Consider the following 11,435-nt stretch of genomic DNA (forward strand, 5'->3'; position numbering starts at 1 on the left):
GGTTCAGGATGGGGAGCATGTGATTTTTTTTTTAAAAAATAATAAAGAGAATTAAAAAAATTAAAAAAACAAAAAACAAAAAAAAACCTCACTTGGATATTGCTTAGATTGCACTAAACCTGCATCTACTTCAAGAGAACTTTCATTTTTACTATGTTGAGTCTTTCCATCTATAAACATATTACATCTTTTCATTTATTGAGATTTTGCCACAGAATACCTCTGATTAATTTCCTTCTCTCTCTCTCTAGATACTCTACATAGAATCCTGTCTTACAAAACTAAGCAGTATTTAGATTGTCCACTAGATGGCAAACAATTTTATGAAGAGATAGACAACAGAAAACAGATTTTATAAAATTATCTTTATTGTTGTTTTCAGTCATTGTCTTGTCGGACTCTTTGTGAACCCATGGACTGCAGCACACCAGGCTCCCCTGTCCTTCACTATCTCCTGGTGTTTGCTCAGATTCATGTCCCTCGTGTTGATTATGCTATTTAACCATCTCATCCTCTCCTGCAGCCTTCTCCTTTTGCTTTCAGTCTTTCCCAGCATCAAGGTCTTTTCCAGTGAGTTGGCTCTTTGCATCACCTGGCCAAAGTGTTGGAACTTTAGCTTTAGCATCAGTCCTTTCAATGAATATTCAGGGTTGATTTCCTTTAAAATTATATATCTTATTATAAACAAAAGACAGAGTTTCTGTGTCTTAAAAATGAAGTAAGTACAAAATAAAATATCCTAAAACCACCTAAAATTTTTATCCAGGAAAAAAATCCTTCCAAATTCCTATTCCCTTATAATTATTTATGAATCAGAAACAAACAAAAATAAATAGAATGGTTATATAAAGGAAATGTTTCCCAGTCATGGGGACTAAGCAATAAGTTCATAATTATTAATCTTTGAAGTAGTAATAAATAAAATAGAAATGTACATGAGCCCCGCTATGAGTAAAATTGTCTAGATTTTAAAACACTAGAATTACTTTATAAGTAAAAACTTTGCATACAGGGGAAATATCAATGATCATAAGAGGAAATATTCAAATAACAATAGTTCAGTGAAGGATTAATATATTATTAGGGGTAGAGTCAATTACTACAAAGAATCACTGACATAAGATCCATTGAAACAAATTAAAAGTATCTGCATACTCTGCATATATGCAATACAGTGACAAATAATCAGTCAGTGGTCTTCATATTTCAGATATTCATGCAAATCAATAAACAAGTGGGAATGCACCAAACGAAAAATCTTCTGCACAGCAAAATAAATGATCGACAAAATGAATGGGACAATATATTTATAAATCATATATCTGATGAGTTAACAGATGAAGAACTTATCCAACTCAACAGTAAAAAACCTAACAACCTGAGTAAAAAATGGGCACAAGAACTGAATAGACAGTTTTTCAAAGAACATATCAATGGCCATCAGGTACATGAGGAGAGGCTTTATATCATTAAGAATCAGGAAAATGCAGATCAAAATGAGATATCACTTCACAACTGTTAGAATGGCTATCATCAAAAAGTAGTTCTCCACAAGACTGGACCCAAAGCAAATACACAGGTTCATACAGGGAGGCAGGAGAGTCAGATGTGAGATATAAGCAGAGGACAGATTAATTCGATTTCTGGCAGTCAGGAACCAAGAAACGTGGGCAGCACCTGAAAGGTAGAAAGACAAGGGAACAGATTCTCCGCTCAAACCTCCAGGAAGGAGTACATTCTGTTGCCTTGCTTTTAGCCTCGTGAAATCCGTCTGGACTTCGGACCTCCAGAACTGTAGGACAAAAAAAAAAAACCTGTGGTGTTTTAAGCCACTGTGTTTGTGGTAATTTGCTGCAACAATAAGAAATTAATACAACTCCTTAGAAAAGAAATGTCCGGTATTTATTTTAAAGCGAGATGGTAATTACCTAAACCTGAGTAAGATTCACTTGTATCTCAGAAAAGATTGCAAGATAAAAGCATTCATCTGACGTTACACATAGTGGAAATTCCTTGTAACTGGTAAAATAATTGCTTGTGGAGAAAGGCCTGGACCACGAGGGGTAAAGAACCCGCCTGCCAATGCAGGAGACGTAAAAGACACAGGTTTGATCCCTGGGTTGACATGATCCCTTGAAAGAGGAGGGCATGACAACCCACTCCAGTACTCTAGCCTGGAGAATCCCATGGACAGAGGAGCCTGGCAGGCTGCAGTCCAAGGGTTACACAGAGTCAAACACGACTGAAGCAACTTAGCATGCAACACACACCTAGTTGGATAAGCACATTGCTATTGTAGTTCAGTCACTAAGTCGTGTCCGACTCTGTGCGACCCCATGGACTGCCGCACACCAGGCTCCTCTGTCCTCCACTATCTCCCAGAGTTTGCTCAAATTCATGCCCATTAAGTTGATGATGCCAACCAACCATCTCATCCTCTGCCACCCCCTTCTCTTTGTGCCTTCAGTCTTTCCTAGGGATATACACTGTGGAAGTAACAAGTCTTTTCCAAGTTTCACTGGCAAGAAAAAATAATCCTGCGTAATAAAAGAGATCAATGAGGGGATGCAAGACTGAGTTTCTATGGGACAACTGGGGGAGACGGGATGTGGAATCCAGGAATAGGACACAGAGTACATGTCCTGGGGCCTGTGTGAATGAAACGCCAGGAGCTACATGTTATGACCCTTTCCCTATGGTTTATTAGTCAACTTTTTTCTGGGATAATAAATAATCCCAAAGTCCCAGTGGCCTGAAAAATGAACAGTTATTTCTCACTTCTGAATGTTGGCTGTGGCCCTACTGGGCCTACCTGGGTTCCTGGCATCAGCTAGGCTTTAGTGCAGATCCGCACTGTGTCTCATGCTGGGACCCAGGCTGAAGAGGTAACTGCTGTCTAATCATGATGTTCTGATGGAGGATGATAAGAGTGAAAGAGGGTGATGGGCTTCTGCAAGAAAAAGGCAACCTGTCATTCCCATCCATGGAAGTCACATGGTCAAACCAAGTCAGTTTGAAAGGAAATAGGGTCAGGGAGAAACAGTGGATATTTGCTGAACAATATTACAATCTACTATTGCTTGTTTAGTTGCTAAATTGTGTCCAACTCTTTTTGCAACCCCATACTATATTCCACCAGGCTCCTCTGTCCATGGAATTTCCCAAGCAAGAATACTGAATTACGTTGTCATTCCCTTCTCTAGGGATCCTGACCCGGAATCAAATGTGAGTCTCCTGTATTGGCAGGCGGATTCTTTACCACTGAGCCACCAGGGAAGCTCTACAATCTACTACATAATATGCTATAGAACTATAGTCAAAGTAGGAAAATAATGAAAAATCTGATATCACATGAAATTTGGTGAAAGCCAGAGTGTATAGTGAGTTTTATATTAAGGTCTGCACAGAACTGGAAAAGTAAGCCCAGGAAAATATGAAAACCAGCAGCAGGAGGAAAAAAAAAAAAAAAGGTTACAGCTTTATTTATTCAACCCAAAGTAAAAGGAAAGTAAACTAACATTTTTATCAGCAACAACTCTTTATCAGCTACTGTGCTGAATACTTTCATTCTCATTTACTTTCACAGTAACTTTTTCAGATGAGGAAACAAGTTCAGAAATGTTAAGATTAAGATTCTTGCAAAAGTTCCTATAGTTTGTGTTCTGTGATGGTAATTCAGGAATGTAGTATTAAGAAAAGTTGAAACACTAAGGACCAGATGGGCTATGAGTGGAATCAATGAGCATAGGAAGTAACTCTTTTAACAATAGAAGACTAGACAAAACGCAAAAAGATGATTCAGTTCGTTCAGTTCAGTTGCTCAGTCCTGTCCAACTCTTTGCGACCCCATGAATCGCAGCACGCCAGGCCTCCCTGTCCATCACCAACTCCTGGAGTTCACTCAGACTCACGTCCATCGGGTCAGTGATGCCATCCAGCCATCTCATCCTCTGTCGTCCCTTTTTCCTCCTGTCCCCTATCCCTCCCGGCATCAGAGTCTTTTCCAATGAGTCAGCTCTTCGCATGAGGTGGCCAAAGTACTGGAGTTTCAGCTTCAGCATCATTGCCTCCAAAGAAATCCAGGGCTGATCTCCTTCAGAATGGACTGCTTGGATTTCCTTGTAGTCCAAGGGACTCTCAAGAGTCTTCTCCAACACCACACTTCAAAAGCATCAATTCTTCGGCACTCAGCTTTCTTCACAGTCCAACTTTCACATCCATACATGACTACTGGAAAAACCATAGCCTTGACTAGACGAACCTTTGTTGGCAAAGTAATGTCTCTGCTTTTGAATATGCTCTCTAGGTTGGTCATAACTTTCCTTCCAATGAGTAACCATCTTTTAATTTCATGGCTGTACTCACCATCTGCAGTGATTTTGGAGCCCCAAAAAATAAAGTCTGACACTGTTTCCACTGTTTCCCCATCTATTTGTCATGAAGTGATGGGACCAGATGCCATGATCTTTGTTTTCTGAATGCTGAGCTTTAAGCCAACTTTTTCAATCTCCTCTTTCACTTTCATCAAGATGCTTTTGAGTTCCTCTTCACTTTCTGCCATAGGGTAGTGTCATCTGCATATCTGAGGTTATTGATATTTCTCCCAGCAATCTTGATTCCAGCTTGTGCTTCTTCCAGTCCAGCGTTTCTCATGATGTACTCTGCATATAAGTTAAATAAACAGGGTGACAATATACAGCCTTGACGAATTCCTTTTCCTATTTGGAACCAGTCTGTTATTCCACGTCCAGTTCTAACTGTTGCTTCCTGACCTGCATACAGGTTTCTCAAGAGGCAGGTCAGGTGGTCTGGTATTCCATCTCTTCCAGAATTTTCCACAGTTGATTGTGATCCACACAGTCAAAGGCTTTGGCATAGTCAATAAAGCAGAAATAGATGCTTTTCTGGAACTCTCTTGCTTTTTCCATGATCCAGCAGATGTTGGCAATTTGATCACTGGTTCCTCTGTGTTTTCTAAAACCAGCTTGAACATCTGGAAGTTCACAGTTCACGTATTGCTGAAGCCTGGCTTGGAGAATTTTGAGCATTACTTTACTAGTGTGTGAGATGAGTGCAATTGTGCAGTAGTTTGAGCATTCTTTGGCATTGCCTTTCTTTGGGATTGGAATGAAAACTGACCTTTTCCAGTCCAGTGGCCACTGTGGAGTTTTCCAAATTTGCTGGCATATTGAGTGCAGCATTTCGCAGCATCATCTTTCAGGATTTGGAATAGCTCAACTGGAATTCCATCACCTCCACTACCTTTGTTCATAGTGATGCTTTCTAAGGCCCACTTGACTTCACATTCCAGGATGTCTGGCTCTAGATGAATGATCACACCATCGTGATTATCTGGGTCACAAAGATCTTTTTTGTACAGTTCTTCTGTGTATTCTTGCCACCTCTTCTTAATATCTTCTGCTTCTGTTAGGTCCATACCATTTCTGTCCTTTATCAAGCTCATCTTTGCATGAAATGTTCCTTTGGTATCTCTGATTTTCTTGAAGAGATCCCTAGTCTTTCCCATTCTGTTGTTTTCCTCTATTTCTTTGCATTGATCGCTGAAGAAGGCTTTCTTATTTCTTCTTGCTATTCTTTGGAACTCTGCATTCAGATGCTTATATCTTTCCTTTTCTCCTTTGCTTTTCTCTTCTCTTCTTTTTACAGCTATTTATAAGGCCTCCCCAGATAGCCATTTTGCTATTTTGCATTTCTTTTCCATGAGAATGGTCTTGATCCCTGTCTCCTGTACAATGTCACGAACCGCCATCTATAGTTCATCAGGCACTCTATCTATCAGATCTAGTCCCTTAAATCTATTTCTCACTTCCACTGTATAATCATAAGGGATTTGATTTAGGTCATACCTGAATGGTCTAGTGGTTTTCCCTACTTTCTTCAATTTCAGTCTGAATTTGGCAATAAGGAGTTCATGATATGTTATATTAGTAGTATTTTAGTCACTGAGTCGTGACAAACTCCTTGCAATCCCATTAATTGATAGCAAATGTATTTATGTGAAGTAATTTTAGAATAAAATAAAAAATACACTAATAGTTTTTTATCTTTGGAAATCTCTGCTGCTGCTAAGTTGCTTCAGTGGTGTCCGACTCTGCGATCCCATAGACGGCAGCCCACCAGACTCCCCCGTCCCTGGGATTCTCCAAGCAAGAACACTGGAGTGGGATGCCATTTCCTTCTCCAATGCATGAAAGTGAAAAGTGAAAGTGAAGTCGCTCAGTCGTGTCGGACTCTTAGGGACCCCGTGGACTACAGCCTACAAGGCTTCTCCGTCCATGGGATTTTCCAGGCAAGAGTACCGGAGTGGGTTGCCATTGCCTGCAAAAATGTGTTTTTTTTAACTATTCAAGACAATGAATAAAAATGTCTTAATCATTCAGTATGTTTTTATATTACATTTCACTCAACAGTGTCAGAATGTTTTAATCACTAATATTCTTAAGGATAGTGTTTAAAATATTTAGCATTTCAAAATAGGAGAAAATTTCAAATTTATATATTATTTGCAAAAGCAGTGTCCCTTCCTAAAAACCAAACAAATAAAAATCAACAAGGAAAACTACTTGTTCAATTTGTATTTTCTTACCTTCCTGCAGCTCTTCTGTATCAAATATAGTGCCCAAAGTTGTGTTCATAGAGTTAGATATCTGTTTAACTTTTTTTTCCTTTTCATTATTAACAATTAATTGATGATATCTCGCCATAAAGAGAAAATATATTAAATATATGAATTCCAACGTTCATAAATATTCAGTTCAATTCATAATACATAATTCCCAAGTGAAAACCATGGATGTTAGCTAATAATGCCTTCCCAATTACATCACACACTCAACTGCTGACCACAACCTCCTCTCAAGTCAACTGCATCAATAGACACCATTTTTGTTTTAGATATTCCCATTCTTGGCACTTCTTTTATTCCTGTAACCACAAAAAAACACTCACAAGGTAGAAAAAGGGGCTTTAGGTTATACTTGGTATATAGGTTGGTATATAGATTTTAGGGCTGTTGTAACAAAATACCACAGACTGGGTAGCTTAAACAACAGAAATTTATTTTCTCACAATTCTGGAGACTGGAAGTCCAAGACCAAGGTGTCAGCAGGGTTGGTTTCCTGAGGGCCACACAGGAAGGCTGTAACAGTTACAGGCCTCTCTCCTTGGCTAGTAGATAACTGTCCTCTGTGTGTCTCTGCATTCCTAATCTCCTTCTATAAGGATACCAGTCAGATAGGATTAGGGCCCACCCCAATAAACCATATCTAGCAAAGAAGAAACATTGTCTCCATGCCTGAAAAGAGCCCATTCTAGCCACTCATTAATAGGCATATGATTTCGGAATTTCAGTGAAAGGAATGAGGCAATGTATGGGTTAAAGCTAACTGTAAAACAAATATCTAAATATAATTCCCTTTATATTTGTATAAAGGGATAAAGGAGATGGTTTCCTTTATTTTTTAAAAAGCCTATTCTAGGCTTCCACTCTTACCAAATAATAGACCCTATGTACCAGGAAAGATTGAAGGCCAGAGAAGGGGATGACAGAGGATAAGATGGTTGGATGGCATCACCAACTCGATGGACATGGGTTTGGGTGGACCCCAGGAGTTGGTGGCACCCCACTCCAGTACCCTTGCCTGGAAAATCCCATGGACGGAGGAGCCTGGTAGGCTGCAGTCCATGAGGTTGCTAAGAGTCGGACACGACTGAACGACTTCACTTTCACTTTTCACCTTCATGTATTGGAGAAGGAAATGGCAACCCACTCCAGTGTTCTTGCCTGGAGAATCCCAGGGACGGGGGAGCCTGGTGGGGTGCCGTCTATAGGGTCGCACAGAGTCGGACATGACTGAAACGACTTAGCATCGGCAGCAGCAGGAGTTGGTGATGGACAGGGAGGCCTGGCGTGCTGCGGTTCATGGGGTCGCAAAGAGTCAGACATGACTGAGCGAGTGAACTGAACTGAACTGATATACCAGGAAAGCGAGCTAACAAATGATAATAAAAAGCAGAGACTGTAGATAGGCAATAGCTGTTACCCAGCAGAAGTCACAATTACAAAAAGCTTAGTTCCCATCACAAAAGAAAGGCATAAACAAAAAAGAGGATAGAGGCATTAGATTGAAGTTTAAAGTTATTTGCATTTTTTAATAGATTTTGATAGTTCTCATATCCTAAAGGTAACTGCTTAGTCATTAGGAAGTTATCTCTCTCCTCTCTTACCTTTTTGGAAAAAGAACAATAATATAATGCTTTTATAATTTTCAACACTAAAAATAATAAAGTAGTATTGAGATGATAAAAATTCCATTGTCATTTATTTACACTTAAATTACTGATGTTCTTTTTCCTTTCATAGTTTTCATGTTTCTAGTTGCAGCCTCTTTTTTTTCATTTAGAGAAGCTCCTTTAACATTTCTTGTAAAACTGTTTAGTGGTGCTGAATTCTTCTACCTTTTGCTTGTTTATAAAACTTTTGATCTCTCCATCAAATCTGAATGAGAGCCTTACTGTGTAATCTTGGTTGTAGATTTTTCCCTTTCATCACTTTAAATATATTGTGCCACTCCCTTCTGGCCTGCAGAGTTTCTGCTGAATAGTCATTTGATAACCTTATGGGAGTCCCCTGGTATATAATTTGTTGCTATTCCCTTGCTGTTTTTTAAATATTCTTTATCTTTGGGCTTCCCTGGTGGCTCAGAGGTAGAATCTACCTGCAATGCAGGAGATGCAGGTTCAATCCCTGGGTCAGAAAGATACCCTGGAGAAGGAAATGGCAAACCACTCCAGTGTTCTTGCCTGGAGAATCCCATGGACAGAGGAGCCTGGCAGGCTACAGTCTATGGGTTTACAAAAGTCAGTCACGACTTAGCAACTAAACAACCACCACTATCCTTTATCTTTAGTTTTGCCATTTTAATTATAGTCTGTCTTGGAGCTTCCCTTGTGGCTCAGCTGGTAAAGAATCCGCCTGCAATGTGGGAGATCTGGGTTTGATCCCTGCGTTGGGAAGATCCCCTGAAGAAGGGAAAGGCTACCCACTCCAGTATTCTGGCCTGGAGAATTCCATGGACTGTATAGTCCATGGGGTCGCAAAGAGTCAGACACAACTAAATGATTTTCACTAAGCTGTTTTGGTATGTTCCTGTTTGGGTTAATCCTGTATGGGACACTCTGCCCTTCCTTGACTTGGATGCTGTTTCCTTTCCCAGGTTAGGTAAGTTTTAAGCTATTATGTCTTCAAATATGTTCTCAGCCTCTTAGTCTCTCTCTCTTCTCTTTCTGGCACCCCTTTAATGTGAATATTAGTGTGCTTAATATTCTCCCAGAGATCTCTTAAAATTGTCATTTCTTTTCTCTCTCTCTCTTTTTTTCCTGTTCAGAATCAGTGATTTCTTCAACTCTATTTTCCAGCTCACTGACCTGCAACATTTAGTCTACTATTATTTCCTTCTACTGGATTTTTAAATTTATTCACTGTATTCTTCAGCTCTGTTTGGTTGTTCTGTATTTTCTAACTCCTTGTTAAAAACTTCTAACTGCCTAGTCCATGCATCCTTCTCCTAGGTTCTTGGATCACTGTTACGATCACTACCCTGAACTCTTTCTCAGGTAGATTCCCCGTCTACTTCACGTAGTTCCTCTTCTGAGGTTTTATCCTGTTCCTTCACTTGGAATATGTTCCTTTACCTCATTTTGCATAACTTGCTGTTTTTGTTTTTATGTATTTGGTAGTTTGGTTACATTTCTTTTGATAAGTGGCCTTTTGTAGGCCTGTGCACCCCAGCAGTGCACTCCCCTCTTAGCACCAGAGCTGCTTATGCTCTAGGGGTAGCCCCTCCCCCAATGTGGAGTGTATGGGTCCTTCTGTTGTGGCAGACTGATTACTATGGGCAGTCTGGTGGACTTGGTTGGCTCCTGGCCTGGTTAGTCGCCAGGCCCTGCCTCATTAGTTGGCAGGGCCATGCTATGAGGTAGCTGACTAATGAACTCTGGGGGGCCCTGCGGGTAAAGTCAGGGTTCAGAAGACCCCAGGGCTCTTGCCTGCCTGCTGGTGGGTAAAGCCAGATCCTGGGGCAAGTGCCAGTCTACTGGTGGGCAGAGTTGGATCCTGGGGCCTGGTTGCAGGGTCCAGGAGTCCCAGAGCTGGTATTAAATCACTCGGCTTATGATGGGTGGTGGGTGGGGCCACTTCCTGACATAGTTGGCCACAGGGCCCAGGTTGTCCTCAGGCTTCTGTTAACCTGCAGATAGAGGGGCCAGATTGATAGGCTGCAGGGCTGAGGTTGTCTTATGGCTGTTGTCTGCATGCTGATGGGTGAGGTCTGTCCCGAAGCTAGAGCATGCTGGCTAGTAGGTGGACCTGGGCTGCAGGCTGCAGGGCTGGTGCTGTCTTGCAGCTGGTGTCTACCCACTGGTGGGTGGAGCTGGGTCCCAGGATCTCTGGCTGGAGGGCTCTGGAGAATCCCAGGTCTAGTACCTATTCACTGGAGTGTGGGTCTGAGTCTGTGCTTTCTGTGGGCATGGCCCTGTCTAGGGGCAGCTGTGGGCTCAGGGGTGTCTTTGGCTTTTTTTTTTTTTCTCTTGTTCATTTTAATTATTTATTCCATAAGGAATATATGAATAAGTTATTTTGTTAAAATCTCAAGAAAGAAGAGTTTGCTTATACACTGTAATCGATATGGTATATCTGCATCTATATATCTGGAGGCCTTAAAGTAGCCTGTCTGGTGTGGGTGGGGCTGTGTCCCGGCCCAGTTAGTTGCTTGACCTGAGGCATCCAGCACTGGTGCCTGCAGACCACTGGGCCAGGGCTGCCCTGGTCCTGGGGCTAATAAGCCAGAGGGAGAATTCCAAAATGGTGCTTGCCAGCACCAGTGTCCAGGTGATAGAATGAGCTCCCCAAAATGATTGCCCCAGTGTCTGTGTCCCCACGGTGACCTCTGATTGCCTCCTGCCTCTCCTGGAGGTTCTCCAAGAACAGCAGTTGGTCTGACTTAAGCTCCTTTCAAGTTACAGCTTCTGCCCTGGGTCCTGGAGAGTGTGAGATTTTGTGTGTGCCCTTTAAGAGAGAAGTCTCTATTCCCCTCAATAGAAGAACCTGTGGTTCTTACACTGATGGGGAAATCAAGCATCCCCGGATGCTTGTGTCCAGAGTTCATCATGTGTTTACCCCTACTGTGGGCTTTGTACTTTGGGGCTACTGTTTCTTTCCTTATGCTCAAATTCCACACAATTGTTAAAAGATACACAATATCACTTACATAGTAAAACCATTGAAAGACGCATATTCCTCAGCTATGAATCCATAAATATCTTGGCAAGATAGGTCCACTTCTTGCGGAAGAAGACTGACTAAACTTGTGGGTTCATCACTGGAGCAATCATAAGGGCTGTTCTGGAGGAAGAGA

The 11,435-nt window shown here is 41.2% G+C and overlaps 1 protein-coding gene across 5 annotated transcripts in view; it reads right to left on the reverse strand.

Moving 5' to 3' along the window:
- Positions 1–355: 355 nt before the first annotated feature.
- The window catches only part of LSM8 (LSM8 homolog, U6 small nuclear RNA associated), a 37,465-nt gene continuing 26,385 nt past the window's right edge, over positions 356–11,435 (reverse strand). Inside the window, exons 5-7 of one of the 5 annotated variants that reach the window (XM_070369329.1) lie at positions 11,289–11,417; positions 2,813–2,950; positions 356–1,792 (exon numbers count right to left, since the gene is read on the reverse strand). In XM_070369329.1, coding sequence (XP_070225430.1) covers positions 2,827–2,950; positions 11,289–11,417 — 253 coding nt within the window. In that variant the 3' untranslated portion in view covers positions 356–1,792; positions 2,813–2,826. Of the gene's footprint in view, positions 1,793–2,812; positions 2,951–11,288; positions 11,423–11,435 lie in introns of those variants that run through there. The other 4 variants (XM_070369330.1, XM_070369331.1, XM_070369333.1 and 1 more) reach the window with 4 other exon arrangements.

Source organism: Bos mutus, chromosome 4 (genome assembly GCF_027580195.1).
Source record: "Bos mutus isolate GX-2022 chromosome 4, NWIPB_WYAK_1.1, whole genome shotgun sequence".
In the NCBI taxonomy this organism is placed as follows: Eukaryota; Metazoa; Chordata; class Mammalia; order Artiodactyla; family Bovidae; genus Bos; species Bos mutus.